Below are 20,151 nucleotides of genomic sequence, written 5' to 3' on the forward strand. Positions count from 1 at the left end.
TTTTGGCACATTGCCATGTGTTTTGATCTTCAAATCACGTACTAAATTATACACATGCTCACTTGCATGCAATACACATTTTTTGCATATATGACAAGTTAATGTTTTGATCTTCAAATCACCTAATAAATTTTACACATGTAATACACATGGCTATTAATGGGATTTCAACAAAAATGAGGCCGTGGTGTATGAATGCTCCTTCCACATGCATGCCATGGTCATGGTAGGGTGTGCATAAAGTTTGGGATCATTTGGTGGGACCGGCAAGGAAAACCTCTTTCAGACTTGCCCTCCGGCAGACCCAAATGGTCCGGCTTGTACATGGTGCATGTGGGGGCATGCATGAGACTTTCCCTTTGAAGTTATCTTATCGGATTGAGTCTTTAAGGATTTGAGAACACTTGATGTATGTCTTGCGTGGGATACCCGTGGTGACAATGGGATATTCCATTGATTCACTTGATGTATGTTTTGGTGATCAACTTGCGGGATCCGTGAATGCATACGAGTTGGCACACGTTTTCTTCTTGACTCTCCGGTAGTAACTTTGGGGCACTCTTTGAAGTTCTTTGTGTTGGTTGAATAGATGAATCTGAGATTGTGTGATGCATATCGTATAATCATACCCACGGATACTTGAGGTGACATTGGAGTATCTAGGTGACATTAGGGTTTCGGTTGATTTGTGTCTTAAGGTGTTATTTTACTACGAACATTAGGGTTGTTTGTGACACTTATAGGAATAGCCCAATGGATTGATCGGAAAGAATAACTTTGAGGTGGTTTCGTACCCTACAATAATCTCTTCGTTTGTTCTCCGCTATTAGTGACTTTGGAGGGACTCTTTGTTGCACGTTGAGGGATTGTTATATGATCCAATTATGTTATTATTGTTGAGAGAACTTGCACTAGTGAAAGTATGAACCCTAGACCTTGTTTCGAAGCATTGCTGCAATACCGTTTGTGCTCACTTTTATCATTAGTTACCTTGCTGTTTTCATATTTTCAGATTACAAAAACCTATATCTACCATCCATATTGCACTTGTATCACCATCTCTTCGCCGAACTAGTGCACCTATACAATTTACCATTGTATTGTGTGTGTTGGGGACACAAGAGACTCTTTGTTATTTGGTTGCAGGGTTGTTTGAGAGAGACCATCTTCATCATATGCCTCCCACAGATTGATAAACCTTAGGTCATCCACTTGAGGGAAATTTGCTAATGTCCTACAAACCTCTGCACTTGCAGGCCCAACAACATCTACAAGAAGAAGGTTGTGTAGTAGACATCACGGCGGTAGCATTATAAGATGATCTCTCACTAAATTTCAAGGTACAAGTGTTCCCCCTGAGTATGCACCATTGCGACAGTTCGTCGTGCCGAGACACCACGTGATGATCGGGAGTGATAAGCTCTACGTTCACATACAACGGGTGTAAGCCAGTTTTGCACACGCAGAATACTCGGGTTAAACTTGACGAGCCTAGCATATGCAGATATGGCCTCGGAACACTGAGACCGAAAGGTCGAGCATGAATCATATAGTAGATATGATCAACATAGTGATGTTCACCATTGAAAACTACTCCATCTCACGTGATGATCGGACATGGTTTAGTTGATATGGATCACGTGATCACTTAGATGATTGGAGGGATGTCTATCTAAGTGGGAGTTCTTAAGTAATATGATTAATTGAACTTTAATTTATCATGAACTTAGTACCTGATAGTATTTTGCATGCCTATGTTGTTGTAGATAAATGGTCCGAGCTACTGTTCCGTTGAATTTTAATTCGTTCCTAGAGAAAGCTAAGTTGAAAGATGATGGTAGCAACCACACGGACTGGGTTCATAACTTGAGGATTATCCTCATTGCTGCACAGAAGAATTATGTCCTGGAAGCACCGCTAGGTGCAAGACCCGCTGCAGGAGCAACACCGGACGTTATGAACGCCTGGCAAAGCAAAGCTGATGACTAGTTGATAGTTCAGTGTGCCATGCTTTACAGCTTAGAATCATGACTTCAACAATGTTTTGAACGTCATGGAGCATATGAGATGTTCCAGGAGTTGAAGTTAATATTTCAAGCAAATGCCCGGATTGAGAGATATGAAGCTCCAATAAGTTCTACAGCTGCAAAATGGAGGAGAATAGTTCTATCAGTGAAGATATACTCAAAAGTCTTTGTACCACAATCACTTGACTCGACTGGGAGTTAATCTTCTGGTTGATTGTGTCATTGACAGAGTTCTTCAATCACTGCCACCAAGCTACAAAAGCTTCGTGATGAACTATAATATGCAAGGGATGGATAGGACAATTCCCGAGCTCTTCGCTATGCTAAAAGCTGCGGAGGTAGAAATCAAGAAGGAGCATCAAGTGTTGATGGTTAACAAGACCACTAGTTTCAAGAAGAAGGGCAAAGGGAAGAAGGGGAACTTCAAGAAGAATGGCAAGCAAGTTGCTGCTCAAGTGAAGAAGCCCAAGTCTGGACCTAAGCCTGAGACTGAGTGCTTCTACTTCAAAGGGACTAGTCACTGGAAGCGGAACTGCCCCAAGTATTTGGCGGATAAGAAGGATGGCAAAGTGAAAGGTATATTTGATATACATGTATTGATGTGTACCTTACTAATGCTCGTAGTAGCGCCTGGGTATTTGATACTGGTTCTGTTGCTCATATTTGCAACTCGAAACAGGGGCTACAAATTAAGCGAAGATTGGCTAAGGACGAGGTGACGATGCGCGTGGGAAATGGTTCCAAAGTCGATGTGATCGCCGTCGGCACGCTACCTCTACATCTACCTTCGGGATTAGTTTTAGACCTGAATAATTGTTATTTGGTGCCAGCGTTAAGCATGAACATTATATCTGGATCTTGTTTGATGCGAGACGGTTATTCATTTAAATCAGAGAATAATGGTTCTATTTATATGAGTAATATCTTTTATGGTCATGCACCCTTGATGAGTGGTATATTTTTATTGAATCTCAATAGTAGTGATACACATATTCATAGTATTGAAGCCAAAAGATATAAGTTTAATAATGATAGTGCAACTTATTTGTGGCACTGCCGTTTAGGTCATATTGGTGTAAAGCGCATGAAGAAACTCCATGTTGATGGGCTTTTGGAATCACTTGATTATGAATCACTTGATGCATGGAAACCATGCCTCATGGGCAAGATGACTAAGACTCCGTTCTCCGGAACAATGGAGCGAGCAACAGACTTGTTGGAAATAATACATACTGATGTATGCGGTCCACTGAGTGTTGAGGCTCGCGGCGGGTATCATTATTTTCTGACCTTCACAGATGATTTGAGCAGATATGGGTATATCTACTTGATGAAACATAAGTCTGAAACATTTGAGAAGTTCAAAGAATTTCATAGTGAAGTGGAAAATCATTGTAACAAGAAAATAAAGTTTTTACGATATGATCGTGGAGGTGAATATTTGAGTTACGAGTTTGGTCTTCATTTGAAACAATGCAGAATAGTTTCGCAAATCACGCCACTTGGAACACCACAGCGTAATGGTGTATCCGAACGTCATAACCGCACTTTATTAGATATGGTGCTATCTATGATGTCTCTTACTGATTTACCGCTATCATTTTGGGGTTATGCTTTAGAGACGGCTGCATTCACGTTAAATAGAGCACCATCTAAATCCGTTGAGACGACACCATATGAACTCTAGTTTGGCAAGAAACCGAAATTGTCATTTCTAAAAGTTTGGGGCTGCGATGCTTATGTGAAAAAGCTTCAACCTGATAAGCTCGAACCCAAATCGGGGAAATGTGTCTTCATAAGATACCCAAAGGAGACTGTTGGGTACACCTTCTATCATAGATCCGAAGGCAAAATATTCCTTGCTAAGAATGGATCCTTTCTAGAGAAGGAGTTTCTCTCGAAAGAAGTGAGTGGGAGGAAAGTACAACTTGGTGAGGTAATTGTACCTGCTCCTTTATTGGAAAGTAGTTCATCACAGAAATCAGTTCAAGTGATTCCTACACCAATTAGTGAGGAAACTAGTGATGATGATCATGAAGCTTTTGATCAAGTTACTACCGAACCTCGTAGGTCAACCAGAGTAAGATCCGCACCAGTGTGGTATGGTAATCCTGTTCTGGACGTCATGTTACTTGACCATAACGAACCTACGAACTATGAGGAAGCGATGATGAGCCCAGATTCCGCGAAATGGCTTGAGGCCATGAAATCTGAGATGGGATCCATGTATGAGAACAAAGTGTGGACTTTGGTTGACTTGCCCGATGATCGGCAAGCCATAGAAAATAAATGGATCTTCAAGAAGAAGACCGACGCTGACGGTAATGTTACTGTCTACAAAGCTCAACTTGTTGCAAAAGGTTTTCGACAAGTTCAAGGAGTTGACTACGATGAGACTTTCTCACCCGTAGCGATGCTTAAGTTTGTCCGAATCATGTTAGCAATTGCCGCATTTTAGGATTATGAAATTTGGCAAATGGACGTCAAAACTGCATTCCTGAATGGATTTCTAGAAGAAGAGTTGTATATGATGCAACCAGAAGGTTATGTCGATCCAAAGTGTGCAAGCTCCAGCGATCCATTTATGGACTGGTGCAAGCCTCTCGGAGTTGGAATAAACATTTTGATAGTGTGATCAAAGCATATGGTTTTATACAGACTTTTGGAGAAGCCTGTATTTACAAGAAAGTGAGTGGGAGCTCTGTAACATTTCTAATATTATATGTGGATGTCATATTGTTGATTGGAAATGATATAGAATTTCTGGATAGCATAAAAGGATACTTGAATAAGAGTTTTTCTATGGAAGACCTCGGTGAAGCTGCTTACATATTGGGCATCAAGATCTATAGAGATAGATCAAGACGCTTAATTGGACTTTCACAAAGCACATACCTTGATAAGATTTTGAAGAAGTTCAAAATGGATCAGTCAAAGAAAGGGTTCTTGTCTGTGTTACAAGGTGTCAAGTTGAGTGAGACTCAATGCCCGACCACTGCAGAAGATAGAGAGAAAATGAAAGTCATTCCCTATGCCTCAGCCATAGGTTCTATCATGTATGCAATGCTGTGTACCAGACCTGATGTGTGCCTTGCTATAAGTATAGTAGGGAAGTACCAAAGTAATCAAGGAGTGGATCACTAGACAGCGGTCAAGAACATCCTGAAATACCTGAAAATGACTAAGGATATGTTTCTCGTTTATGGAGGTGACAAAGAGCTCGTCGTAAATGGTTACGTCGATGCAAGCTTTGACACTGATCCGGATGACTCTAAGTCACAAACCGGATACGTATTTATATTAAATGGAGGAGCTGTAAGTTGGTGCAGTTCCAAACAGAGCGTCGTGGCGGGATCTATGTGTGAAGCGGAGTACATAGCTGCTTCGGAAGCAGCAAATGAAGGAGTCTGGATGAAGGAGTTCATATCCGATCTAGGTGTCATAACTATTGCATCGGGTCCAATGAAAATATTTTGTGACAATACTGGAGAAATTGCCTTGGCAAAGGAATCCAGATTTCACAAGAGAACCAAGCACATCAAGAGACGCTTCAATTCCATCCGCGATCTAGTCAAGGAGGGTGACATAGAAGTTTGCAGAAATACATACGGATCTGAATGTTGCAGACCCGTTGACTAAACCTCTCTCATGAGCAAAACATGATCAGCACCAAGACTCCATGGGTGTTAGAATCATTACTATGTAATCTAGATTATTGACTCTAGTGCAAGTGGGAGACTGAAGGAAATATGCCCTAGAGGCAATAATAAAGTTTTTATTTATATTTCCTTATATCATAATAAATGTTTATTATTCATGCTAGAATTGTATTAACCGGAAACTTAGTACATGTGTGAATACATAGACAAACAGAGTGTCCCTAGTATTCCTCTACTTGACTAGCTCGTTAATCAAAGATGGTTAAGTTTCCTAGCCATAGACATATGTTGTCATTTGATGAACGGGATCACATCATTAGAGAATGATGTGATGGACAAGACCCATCCGTTAGCTTACCACTATGATCATTTAGTTTATTGCTATTGCTTTCTTCATGACTTATACATGTTCCTATGACTATTAGATTATGCAACTCCCGAATACCAGAGGAACACTTAGTGTGCTACCAAACGTCACAACGTAACTGGGTGATTATAAAGATGCTCTACAGGTGTCTCCGATGGTGTTTGTTGAGTTGGCATAGATCGAGATTAGGATTTGTCACTCCGATTGTCGGAGAGGTATCTCTGGGCCCTCTCGATAATGCACATCACTATAAGCCTTGCAAGCAATGTGACAAATGAGTTAGTTGCGGGATGATGCATTACGGAACGAGTAAAGAGACCTGCCGATGACAAGATTGAACTAGGTATGGTGATACCGACGATTGAATCTCGGGCAAGTAACATACCGATGACAAAGGGAACAACGTATGTTGTTATGCGGTGTGACCGATAAAGATCTTCGTAGAATATGTAGGAGCCAATATGAGCATCCAGGTTCCGCTATTGGTTATTGACCGGAGATGTGTCTCGGTCATGTATACATAGTTCTCGAACCCGTAGGGTCCGCACGCTTAACGTTCAATGAAGATTTGTATTATGAGTTTATGTGATTTGATGTACCGAAGGTTGTTCGGAGTCCCGGATGAGATCACGGAAATGATGAGGAGTCTCGAAATAGTCGAGACATAAAGATTGATATATTTACCATGTTATTCGGACACCGGAAGTGTTCCGGATAGTTTCGGGTAAAATCGGAGTGCCGGAGGGGTTACCGGAATCCCCCGGGGGAACAAATGGGCCACCATGGGCCCTATTGGAGAGAGAGAGGAGGGCAGCCAGGGCAGGGCCCCCCCCTTGGAGTCCGAATTGGACAAGGGAAGGGGGGCGGCGCCCCCCTTTCCTACTCCCTCTCCTTCCTTCCCCCTCTCTCCCTCTTGGTGGAATCCTACTAGGACTTGGAGTCCTAGTAGGACTCCCCTCCTTGGGCGCGCCCCCTACGGCCGGCCGGCCTCCTCCCTCCCTCCTTTATATACGTGGGGAGGGGGGCACTCTAGAACACACAAGTTGATCTTTTAGCCGTGTGCGGTGCCCCCTCCACAGAAACACACCTCGGTCATATCGTCGTAGTGCTTAGGCGAAGCCCTGCGCCGATAACTTCATCATCACCGTCACCACGCCGTCGTGCTAACGAAACTCTCCCTCCGCCTCAACTGGATCAAGAGTTCGAGGGACGTCACTGAGCTGAACATGTGCAAATCGCAGAGGTGCCGTGCGTTCGGTACTTGGATCGGTTGGATCACGACGACGTTCCACTACATCAACCTGGTTACTAAACGCTTCTGCTTTCGGTCTACGAGGGTACGTGGACACACTCTCCCCGCTCGTTGCTATGCTTCTCTTAGATAGATCTTGCGTGATCGTAGGCAAATTTTTTGAAATACTACGTTCCCCCAATAGGTGCGATACCTCCTGGTTCCTAGACATGGGCGCCAGTAACCATATGTTCGGGCGGCGGGAGATCTTCTTCAAGCTGGACACCGGCATGCGCGGCTCCGTCAAGCTGGGCGACGAATCGGCTGCGCGGATCGAGGGAAGGGGAACCATCCTATTCCAATGTCTGAACGGTGAGCACTTGGTACTCTCTGCGGTCTACTGTATCCCTCGATTATGCAGCAACATTGTGAGCATAGGCCAGCTGGACGAGAGCGCCTACGAGACACACATCCGCCAGGGCGTTCTGCAGCTACGAGATCCGGGCGGGCGCCTGCTCGCGCGGGTGCAGCGCAACCATGGGCGCCTGTATGTGCTGAACCTGAGCATGGCGCGCCCGATGTGCCTCGCCATGCACAGAGGCGAGGACGCATGGCTGTGGCATGCGCGCTACGGCCACATCGCTTCCAGGCACTCCATTCACTCGCGCAGGAGGACATGGTGCATGGCCTGCCGCTCCTCGATCAGGTGGATCGGGTCTACGAAGCATGCCTTGCGGGCAAGCACCAGTGAGCTCCCTTCCCTCGTCAAGCTCTAAACCACGCTGAGGACATGCTCAGACTCATGCATGCGAACCTGTGCGGGCCGATCACGCCCGCCACGCCGGGAGGGAAACACTACTTCCTCCTGCTTATCGACGACAAAAGCCGGTTCATGTGGCCGCGCCTGCTCACGACCAAGGATGAGGCGGAGACGGCGCTCAGGCAATTCCAGGCGGCTGTAGAGAGCGAGTCCGGTCATCGCCTCAAGACCCTGTGCACCGATCGCCCAGGGGGAGGAGGATTTCAACTCCACATGCCTCAGCGAGTTCTTCGCCGAACTGGCGTGCACCGGCAGCTCACCGCGCCCTACACGCTGCAGCAGAACAGGATGGTGGAGTGGCGCAACCAGACGACCGTTGGCATGGCGCAAAGCCTCCTCACAGCCAAGGGTGTTCTGACGCGCTTTTGGGGCGAGGCCGTGACCACAGCCGTGTACCTGCTCAACCGAGCAATGACGAAGAGCATCTCCGGCATGACGCCCTACGAGGCATGGTGTGGTAGCCGACCCAACGTACAGCACCTCCACACCTTCGAGTGTGTCGCCCACGTGAAGGTGACGCGCCCGAACCGGAAGAAGCTCGACGACCGCAGCGTGCCCATGGTGTTTCTCGGGTACAAGCCTGGGTCTGCTACCTACCGCATCTTCCACCCTCCGTCGGGGTGTGCCCACTTGTCTCGTGATGTCGTGTTCGACGAGAGCGCGTCGTGGGACTGGAGCACTGTCGCGAAGGTGCAAGATGAGGGGATGGACTCCTTCATGATCGAACTGGAGCCCGCAATTGCGCCGAGCGAGCAAGTGGAGCCAGTGAACGCGTCGGGTGTGCACGACACAGTGACCACGCCCACCCCCGAGCCGGCCTCACCACAGACTGCGGGCGGCATGCCCTCATCTGCGTCCCCAGCGTACGTGATGTCGGGCCCGACAGGCATCGAGTTTGCCTCACCACCCACCAACGCGTCGGAGGCGCCCCCCAGAGAGGAGGCGCCGCACCGGTACCCCACAATGGAGAGCATGTGGGACACGACCGTAGAGGTGGAGGCGAACTACAACGACATCGAGATGTGCCTGTTCACGGGAGAGGAGCCAGCTTCCTTCGCTGAGGCAGAGAGAGAGCAGGGCTGGCGCATGGCGATGGATGAAGAGATGCGGAGCATCGTCGCCAACAAGACTTGGGAGCTGAGCGAGCTCCCGCCCGGACACTGCCCGATCGGCCTGAAGTGGGTATACAACCTCAAGAAGGACCCCCCCCCCCAAGGTGTGGTGGTGAAGCACAAAGCGCGGCTGGTGGCGAAGGGCTATGTCCAGCAGGCATGGACTTCGAGGAGGTCTTCGCGCCGGTCGCACGCATGGACTCGGTGTGCGTCCTTGTCGCGCTCGCGGCGCACCATGGCTGGCAGGTACACCATATGGATGTCAAGTCCGTTTTTCTGAATGGTGGCCTGCTCGAGGATGTATACGTGCAGTAGCCGCTGGGGTACGCCGAGGCTGGGCAGGAGGGCAAGGTGTTGCGCCTCTACAAGGCGTTGTAGGGACTCCGCCAGGTGCCGAGGGCCTGGAACGCAAAGTTGGACGAGAGCCTGTGCGCACTGGGCTTCGAGCGCTCTCCGTCGGAGCATGCAGTGTATCGACGTGGCATGGGCAGCTCACTCCAAATCGTCGGAGTCTACGTAGATGATCTCGTCATCACCGGCGCGGCCACAAGGGAGATCGACTCCTTCAAGCAGCAGATGACCAAGCCGTTTCGTATGAGCGACCTGGGCAAGCTCGGCTACTACCTCGGGATCGAGGTGAGCCAGGAGCACGATCGGATCGTGCTCGGGCAGGCAGCCTACGCCAAGAGACTGCTCGAGCGCGCGGGCATGGAGGATTGCAGCACATGCAACACTCCCATGGAGGTGCGGCTCAAGCTGAGCAAGAGAGCTCCCCCGACCGGGTGGACAAGACTCTGTATTGCAGCATCATCGGAGGGTGCGGTACCTCGTACACACAAGACCCGACATCTCGTTCGTAGTCGGGTACTTGAGCAAGTTCATGGAGAAGCCTGCCTCCGACCACTACGCCGCGGTGAAGCACCTCTTGCGGTATGTGGCGGGGACACTAGATCATGGCTGCGCATATGGGCGCGGCGAAGGAGCACTGGAGCTAACCGGCTATAGTGATTCGGATCACGCCGGGGACTCGGACGACAGGAAGAACACGACTGGTGTGATCTTCCTCGGCAGGAGCCCGGTGAGCTGGTAGTCTCAGAAGCAAAGGGTGATGGCGATCTCCTTGTGTGAGGCCGAGTACATGGCGGCCACCACCGCTGCTTGTCAGGGCATCTGGCTGGCACGGCTACTTGGAGAGATGATGATCAAGGAACCTGTGCAGCCGAAGCTTCTCGTCGACAACAAATTGGCGATCTCCCTGGCAAAGAACCCTGTCTTCCACGACCGAAGCAAGCACATAGAGATCAGGTATCACTTCATTCACGAGTGTGTGGAGAAGGGACGGATCTTCATCGACTACGTCAGGACCAATGATCAACTCGCTGATACTCAAACGAAAGCACTTGGGCGCCTCGTTTTCTAGGAGCTAAGGAGGAGGATCGGCATGGTTGAAATAATTCGCCAATGACAAAATTAGGGGGGGTGATTTGTTAGCTAATCTAGTCGTTTACATTAGCTGTTTTTTCTGTTCAAATAAACAGATAGGATAGCATGAGCCGTGACGTGTGCGTTCCGTGCATGTAGCTTTGCATGGCTTGTAGATCGACGTACTCGCGTCATGGCCCGGTAGTCTCGCTGGTGGCCTATGAGACACGATCGGCTCTGGTGGGATGACGCAAGTCCGGCGGATCGTGGCGCATAGTTAGGATCGCCACCAGCCCCTTAATAAAAAAATGGGCGACGCTAGGCGCCGGCAGGCCGTCCTAATAGTTCGGCCGGTCTAGTCCTAGCTGTCCGATCAGTCTCTAAATACCCGTTGGATCTGAGCCAATCGTTCTTCAACCTCGTGACGTAGATAGACAAAAGCACAGGGAAAAAAGAAAGAAGGCAGCGCCTTCGCTTGCGCTTGCCCGCCATCGTCAACGCTGCTCACCAGCGTCCCTGCCGCTTGTTCCCAGCATCGCCCGCCCCCGGTTGCAGCGCCCCCCGTTCGCCCAGGCTCTTGCCGGTTCGCCGCATGCAGCTCCCGCCGGCGAAGGTCGCAACTTTGGTGGACAGCAGCGCCCCATCCAGCTTGTAGCAACGTTCGTCGTCGACGATCGCATCCGCGATGAAGCCGTCTAGTAGTTCGCCGGGTTGTATCAAGCAAAAAGGCCCGTCCCAGCAAAAATATTCATTGTTCCAGCAAAATCAAACTTCGCCGTCGTCGGGTTATAGCAAAAATTGTCACCGGTTCCAGCAAAACAAAATGACGGTGCCAGCAAAAACGAGTCACGATAGTTTGGTTCCAGCAAAATGTTAGTGAGGTTGCAGCTTCCTCGGCGACCGGTTCCAGCAAAAGAAAATATGACGGTGCCAGCAAAACGAGTCGACGGTCATTTGGTTCCAGCAAAATGTCATTGTGGGTGCAGCTTTTCCGGCGACCGGTTCCAGCAGAGTGACACGCAGGTTGCAGCATCAGTGTTGGTTCCAGTAAATTGTCAGTGCGGTCGTAGCTTTTTCGACAACAAGTTCCAGCAAAGTGGGACGCCGGTTGTTGCAAATTGTCAGTGCCCTCGACAGACGCTGGTCGTCGTTGACGTATGCAGCATGGTTGCGGCCATACCATGGCCACCCGTCGCAGAATCCGTGGCCGCCCCACCGATGGTTTGTAGAGCGGCTGGTTGCCTCGCCGGCACCTGTGGACTCTATTGAGGCTGCTAGGGAAAAGAGGACGCCAGCCATGAAGAAGAGCTCCTACGGACAGGCGTACGCGCACTTGAAGCACCGGTGCAAAAGCAAAAATTGAGAACAGAGGGAAAAGGGTGAGGCGTATAGGAAGGATGAGGCGTAAAGGACGACGTCGAGTGGGCTTCCGGCGCATCCGCTAGTTGTCGTTGTCGGCGGCGGTGTCTACGGTATGCGTGTGCGGGAGGATAAAGGACTGAAAAGATAAGGTATGTATGGAGTGCGATGCTACTGCTATGTGTTGTATGATTTGGATGGATCCAATGGCCCGCGCGAGACCGGCTGAAGTTTCAGCCGGTCCGCCGGGTGGAAACAATTTCCTAAAAAAAAGCAGAGAAGAAAAACGAGAAAAGTCGCAATGTTGCACGCGACGCAAAACCACTGTCCCCCTGTGATTGAGAGATTAGCGAGACTAGTTTCCTAACAACAGCGGCCGTCCCGAGAGCCGCGGCGGTCCTCGTCCTCGCGGCGCACCGGAGCGCGCGACTGGCTGCGGAAGAGGCGATCACGCCAGGAGGAGGAGCGATCCTCGCGACCCCGGCGCCCACGGTCTTCATCATCATCGCGGCGGTCACGGTCCTGCTCATCGTCCCTTCTCTTAGGACCGGGACCGGGTCTTTTTTGCCGTAGTCATGGAATCTATAGTTTTTGCGGTGTGGCTCTGCTTGTGTTGCTGTGGACATTGTGCAATCTGCACGCCAGCGAGTGGTGGCATCCCTGCCTGGCCCTGGCCCCGGCCTGTATTGGCCAGTGTCTCTGTTGATTTCTGAATCTGAACTGTTGCTTGCCACCTTCCCTACGTTGGGTTAAATCACATAAAATCTGGGATCACTGGCCTAGTGACCATAGAGCTTCTTTTCTCTCAATCCGTTGTGCTCCCTTGTGTTGGTCTTGTGCTTTCTGTCTCGCAGATGGCCAAACGGGACGCCGAAAGAGCTCGCGAAAGGCAAAAGCTGCTTTGTTCCTATACAAATCGTGCTGTCTAAAACCTAATGATAGGCTGCGTCAGTCTCTTGAGTGAACAGCGTGCCAATCCTACTTGAAAAAAGCCTATTGACACTGAAATACCAAGTGTAAACTCAGGGTGAGTCGGATTGTTCATTGCATGATGTGCTCCTGCACCTAGAGCTTGCTGGGCGATGCTGCCCGCCGTCTGATCGACCGCGACCACACCAAATGTCGTTGTTGTTTTCAGTTATCTCATATTAGGTGCTGTGATGGAGATCAAGTCCACTTTGCATCGTGATGATGCTGGCGAAATGTCCATCAATCTTGCTTCCTATTGTCCACTTTCTAGCACAGGGGCGCTGAGTACATTCTGAATAAAAATTATGTATTCATCGCGTATTCACGGATCATCGTGTATCCCTGCAAAATAAAAATGATGTACTCCATATTCATCATCTTGTTAGGGCGTTTGCCGTACAAAAGCTTTAATTTTGCGTGTCCTGGAGAAACACATTGCTTCCAGTTTTCAGCTTGGTGCCTAGCATGTATAGTACGTGGAGATTTGCTTTTCCATCCAAGATTTTTCTGAAGTTGAGCGTGTGCAGTGCAGGCGGCGGTGCCTCTGGCGTGAGACCCCGCCGCTAACCGTCCTCCGTTATTACGCACGGATCAGCAATTCCACCATTTCCGGCCTCCTTGTCCTATCCTGCGCACACGCACTGCCTTGTGCTTATATAACTGTCACCTCCTGCACTCCAGCTTCCAGCAGACTACTCATAACTCGGGCCGCTCGCTCGGCGTACGTGTGATCATCTCGCCACGACAGATCAGCGAGGCCACCGAGGTGAGGCGGGGACGTAGCGCACACATGGCAAAGTTTGCTCTCGGGCACCACAGCGAGGCCACCGAGGCCGGCTGCGTCCGCGCCGTGCTCGCCGAGGCCGTGCTCACCTTCCTCTTCGTCTTCTCCGGCGTCGGCTCCGTCATGGCCGCCGGTACGTATGTAGTACGGTGATGATTGGAAACGCGTCCATGCATGCATGTGTACAGAGAGTCTGGATCTACTACATATATACATGTGGTATGTGTATGCAGGGAGGCTGGCCGGCGGCGCCGACACGATCATGGGCCTGACGGCGGTCGCGCTGGCCCACGCGATGGTGGTGGCCGTCATGGTGTCGGCAGGGCTGCACGTCTCCGGCGGCCACATCAACCCGGCCGTCACGCTCTCCCTCGCCGCAGGCGGCCACATCACCCTCTTCCGCTCCGCGCTCTACGTGCTCGCGCAGCTGCTCGGCTCCTCCCTCGCCTGCCTCACCGGCGGCGCGGTGACCATGCCAGTGCACGCGCTGGCCGCCGGGGTCGGCGCACCGCAGGGGGTGCTCTGGGAAGCCGTGCTCACCTTCTCGCTGCTCTTCACGGTGTACGCGACCGTCGTGGATCCGCGTCGGAGCGTTGGCAACCTCGGGCCGCTACTGGTGGGCCTCGTCGTCGGCGCCAACGTGCTCGCCGGAGGGCCGTTCTCCGGCGCGTCTATGAACCCGGCACGTTCATTCGGGCCCGCGCTCGCCTCGGGCAATTGGGCCAGTCAGTGGGTCTATTGGGTTGGGCCGATGATTGGTGGGTCGCTCGCGGGGCTAGCATATGAGGGATTGTTCATGGTCCGGTCCGGCCACCAGCAGCTTCCCAGCGATGGCACCGACTTCTAGTTGTTTCTCAACGCATGGACGGCTTGATGCGCTATATCGTGTGAAAATCGTCCAGAACTCGTCAGCTGTGTAGCAGAGTTCTTTTGTTGTTTGATTTGCCCAAGAACATCTCCCCGCTAGGTGCTTTATTTAGAGAAAATAAGAGTCATGTTGTGTGTCAAGTTTTCAAAATTTCAAAATATCTATTGTACCAAGATCAAGTAATGTAGTACCTCATGAACTAGCTGTGTGTAGCCCTCTGTTAGGGGATGACGGTCGTGAGGTGTGAGTTGACCATCTACCATAGTTTATACTAAACATCTGTGCTAATGATATGTCCAGTACATCAGTTTAATGGAATACATCTATGTTCCTTTAAAAAGAAAAAGAACACCGTGTGATACGACTGGATGCTGCACTCCGCTAGGGCTACTTTTCGACTATTGCCAGAGCTATAATAGACCTACCTCTGATGCAAGGGCCTTGTTCTATTTGAGTGCGCCTGCCAATTAAATGGTTTTAGAAAGGTTCTATAAACTGGTTTGAGCCGATTTTTGAAGTATCTTTCGTCGGGTTTTCTTGTTTTTTTTTTCTGTTTTTCTTTCTTTTTTTGATTTTTCGTGTCAGTTTTGGATGGTCTTCTGTGTTTGTTTTATTGCTGGGTTTCATATATTTGTGTTTCCTTACTGGTTTTGTTTGGATTTTTTCCAATACATGTATAATTTTTTTAGATACATTGTACGGAGTACTTTTTTAAATAAAAATTAATATTTTTATATATGATTAACATTTTTAAATACATAATATTTTTTCAAATGTATATTTGGATGTCTACATTTCTTTCATACAAATTGTATATTTCTGTATAGATCAATAATATTTTTATACACGTTTTCTCATAAACTAATATAGTTAAAAATATATGCTTTTGAACATTTTTTTAAATATTTTCAACGTTGTTTCAAGTATACGTTGAAGCTTTTTTGGATGATATGACACATTTTTTTCAGCAATGTGAACATTTTTAAATTTTCATAAAAATGCCACGAACACAATTCTTGAAACATATTAACATTTTTTTAATGTCACATAATTTTGAATGCTACGAAACATTTTTTTAGTTACCTGAATGTTTTTAAATTGTAAATTTTTAAATGTCAGTTAAATGTTTTTTAAATGCTAGAACTTTCTTGGATGTCATGGACATTTTATTAATGTTATCATCATTTTTCAAATTTTCAACAAACATTTATTTAACACAGCACTAACATGCTTTTGAGCGCACGGTGAACCTATTTTTAAATATACACACTGTACATTATGTTCGACATCAGGAACAATTTTATACATGTTTTATTATGTTTTTGAATATTCTGTAAATATGTGTTCATTTTTTTTTCAAATACAAGTTGAACATTCTTTTAATGTTATAACACATTTGTTTCAGCTACATGAACATTTTTTACATTTCCTAAAAATATCACGTGCACATTTTCCAAAACATATGAACATGTTTTTAAAATGTCACACACATTTGGTTTGAATGCTACAAAACATTTTTTTAAGTTATCTTAATTTTTTAACATTGTATATCTTTTGAACGTCAGGTGCATGTTTTTTAAGCATGAGAACTTTTTTACATGTCACGAACATTTTTCTTAATGTTATCATCAATTGTTTTTCAAATTTACACAAACTTTTATATAACAAAGCCCTAAAATAATTTAAACACGCGGTGAACTTATTTTTAAATATAAGTAATTTTTTACCTTTTTCTGAAATATAACTAAAAGTAATAAAAAGGAAATAAAAGGGGGAAACGAGTGCTAGAGACACATCGCTCCTCCTGCGATGAGCCTTGCCGATTTAGGGGGCGCACCTGATGCAGGAAATGCTTCATCACGCTATAAGGGAGACAGAGCCCCTCCCCCTGCACTAGCCTGCAATGTCAAATGGTATAACTTTCAGCCTTATACACATAACAAGGAGCTCCTATTTGCCGCTCGTTGCGGCAAAGAGTCTACCAAGGGATCTCCTATAGGCAATCTTGCGGCAATTTACACAAGGACAGCTGACATGGGATGGCCCATCTCGCCGCGAAAATCAACAAAAACTAGCGCCATAGATGGGAATAGAACATGGTGAATCCTAAACGGTGCCTTAAGCGCCTGTTTTAGGCATTTACGCAATCGGGCGCACACCCTCCCACCGCACTGGGCCGGCCCATATTCATTTTCTTCTGTTTTTAAAACGGAAAAAGAACACTAGCGATTGCGCGGTTGAAACTGGGGACCTCGCTACTATATGCGCGCTGCCCTAACCAGTCGGCTACCTCACATGTTCATGCTTACTTAGTGCTTTGTCACCCTTTTTCTTTTTTCTTGGAAACGGTTTTGTTTGGTTTTTACTTTTTTTTCTTTCTTCTTTTTTGCTAAGTGTGTGAACTTTTTTTTTTCCAATTTGTGAACTTAGTTCAAATTGATGAACTATTTTCAAAAATGACGAACCTTTTTTCAAATCGTTGAACTTTTTTCCAAATTTATAAACATTTTTTCAAATAAATGTACCTTTTTAAAAAATCAATGAAGTTTTTTTCAAATTTTATGAACCTTTTCAAATTTTATGAAATTTTTATCAAATTCGATTAACTTTTTTTCAAGTTCGATGAACATTTTTTTCCAAATTTGATGAACTTTTTCAAAATCAATGAACTTTTTTTAAATTTTCTGAATTTTTCTTCCAAATGATGAACTTATTCAAATTTATCATTTTTCTTAAATAATTCAGAAAATTAAGTGATACAGTACACATGCAATAAATAGCACGGACGCATGTACTTATATAATTGCTGCTTTTTCGATTCACTATTGGTGTGTTGTTTTAGTGGTTAGGCACACTCGTATAGGATGGTTGTGGCTTGAGTTTGAATCCAGGAGGGCCACTTTGTTTTTTGTTGTTTTTTCGCTTTTATAGTTCGCTGCGCAGCGTATCGGCCCTGTTGGGCCAGGCCCTGGTGGGAACCGCATGGGCGCCAGTAAGGATTAGCGGCGGTAAAGGCGTGGCTTAGAGGTCCCATAGAACACACGACCAGCGGCAACTTGCTCGAGTTGCTAGCCACTGCGACAGGCTGACTCTGATATATTTTCAGCTTGATTCTTAAAGAAACTCAGAAAGTAACAACTGCGGCAAAACTTAAATAAATAAATCGCAATATTTAAAGTGCGTGGGAGCTAACAAGACATCCAGCACGGCCATCAACGTCGCTAGCCACTGTAGTACATAAGGATTTGCTGCCTACATTGACAGCGCAGTTTATATGAACATAACCAATGAGATTATATATTTCTAAAATTTCGAATATGATTTTCTTTTTAGCAAAAGTAAACAATTTTTTAAACCGAAATATTTTCAAATTTTATAAAATATGAACAGTTTTTTGAGAAAGTAGGAACAAAATTGAAGATGAGGATTTTTTTCAAAACAACGAACAATTTTTGAAAATGCAAACTTCTGTTAAAAACAGGAACAAAATTGAAAATGCGAACATTTTCCTAAATTACAAACAGATTTTTCCAAAACGAGAACATTTTATTAAATTCCCTTAACATTTTTTTGAATTTGCGAACAATTTTTTTAGACATGAACATTTTTAATTTTTGAGAAAATTTTGAAAACAGGAACATTTTCCAAATTATGAACAATTATTTCAAGACACAAACATTTTAGAGAATTTCTTATTTAACACTGGCTTAAAAAAATGTGCCCTATTTGACACCAGAAAACTTTTTCTTCCTTATCTAGCAACAATGCTAAAGTTTGTTCTCTTTGGGACACTTCCGTCTATTTTGGGTACTAACGGTGTTAAATGACACATGAAAAGACGATTTTACTCCTGATGCAACTTGTGACCAAAACATTCACATGAGAACCAACAACTTTTTACTGTTGTTGATTGCAAAATAGTGCAGAACCTGCCTTGTGAACATGCAAAATTTTCATATCTCCTAAACACAATTATTTCAAAATTTAATTCAAAATTGGGCAGAACCTCCCCTGTCATTTGATACCATATCCTCTTGACACAATTCACATATACATAATTCAACATACAATTTTCAAATTTGCCAATGGCATGAGACATAAACATCTAGACTCACATCTAAGTACACATATATGACTTACAACATATCCATGTTCACATATACGAGTTCAAGTCCACACATACATCGTATTAGCAACCCAAAAGTGCCTCAAATCATATCCAGGTTCACATACATAGTCCAAGTCCATACATACATGTCATGAGTGGCACATAAGTGACTTTAGGTTCACATGCATGAGTCCAAGTCCACACAACATGACATGAGCAGCAACAAAGGTGATTTTAAGTGAAAAAAATTAGATGAAGTTCAAAAGCTGAGCCTTCTTTTGCTTCTTGTGCTCATTGGAGCAGGCTGGGTAAGGTTTTTTTTTGCTTCTAGTGCCCTTTTTAGCAGGCTCCAGCTTCCTTGTGGACAGTTTGACGCAGAATGCGACAAATAGGGCTTTCTGGCTACCAAACACACAAGCGCGTGTCCAATTGGGCTGGCCCATGCTCGCCATCCGGCTGACCTATTTACTTACATAGTATAGTTGTTTTCTAGCTTGCCTCGAAACGAAAAAGATGTTTTCTAACCACTTTTCCTAAAGAAAGGAAAGGCTGCGGTAGAAAAGTTTTTAAGAAATCATAAAATAGATTTTTTTCTAGAATAGTTTTTATGAATATTTTTTGGAAAAATAAAACAATACTAAAAAACAAAAAAATCTGAAACTTTTTTGAACAGTTTTTTTAAATTTTGAACATATTATAAAAATGTGAGCATTTTTTGGAAAACATGAAAATTTGTAAAATCACTTTGAATATTTTTGGAAAAACATGAACATTTTTAAAAACATTTGTGATCAACTTTGATAACACAAGCATTCCTTGAGAAATTTTGATTTTCTTTTAGAATGAATTTATTTTGCAATTCTGCTTTCTTTTAGTTTGTTTTTTAAATACACAGTCAAATTTTGAAAATTCTCGAAGAGTTTTGAAAAATGTGGATGTTTACAAAAACAAGAGTATCTTTCAAAATATAAGAGAAAGAAACAAACCAAAAAATGAAAAAGAAAGAACTAGGGAACCGTGAAGAAATCGACAGAAAAAGGATGAACCAGACCGAAACCTTCTAGAAGGTTCCCAAAGTCGGTAAAACCAAACTAGAACCTTCTAGAATGTTCACAAAACCAAAACCAGCCCATAGTATGGTTAACACTAAATGCGCCGGTCCAGTGTGCTTTCTTGGTTCGCTGACTATTCGAATTGGGACAATTTGACACAATATGCATCGAATAGTATTTGTTGGTTGTACATACCGAAACTTTGAGGGGGCTAAACATCATGGGCCATGTGCGGTTGCACGTGCCCTAGCCTGGGCCTAATTTGCACTAGGGGCTTGCTTAGTCTGCTTGCAGCCTACGAAAGACATGCCTAGTTTGTTGACCTCTGAGTTTTTTTTGAAAGACCCGGTTTGGCCGGCTTCATTGATTTAGG

At 45.8% G+C, this 20,151-nt stretch overlaps 1 protein-coding gene across 1 annotated transcript; it reads left to right on the top strand.

Annotated features, from left to right (window-relative positions):
- The first annotated feature begins 13,591 nt into the window (after window positions 1-13,591).
- On the top strand, window positions 13,592-14,820 carry LOC123074359 (aquaporin TIP4-4). The gene is made up of 2 exons (XM_044497225.1): window positions 13,592-13,883; window positions 13,984-14,820. Exons 1-2 carry the CDS (start codon window positions 13,757-13,759, stop codon window positions 14,595-14,597), a joined length of 741 nt encoding a protein of 246 aa, XP_044353160.1. The 5' UTR covers window positions 13,592-13,756; the 3' UTR covers window positions 14,598-14,820.
- Window positions 14,821-20,151: the final 5,331 nt, after the last annotated feature.

The sequence above is a fragment of the Triticum aestivum genome, chromosome 3D (genome assembly GCF_018294505.1).
Source record: "Triticum aestivum cultivar Chinese Spring chromosome 3D, IWGSC CS RefSeq v2.1, whole genome shotgun sequence".
NCBI classification, from domain to species: Eukaryota; Viridiplantae; Streptophyta; class Magnoliopsida; order Poales; family Poaceae; genus Triticum; species Triticum aestivum.

Bases quoted from the DNA above. Each gene is read 5' to 3' on its own strand.
- LOC123074359 (XM_044497225.1), top strand. From the start codon at position 13,757: ATGGCAAAGTTTGCTCTCGGGCACCACAGCGAGGCCACCGAGGCCGGC. The intron at 13,884-13,983 runs GTACGTATGTAG...ATGTGTATGCAG, and splicing joins CGGCTCCGTCATGGCCGCCG to GGAGGCTGGCCGGCGGCGCC.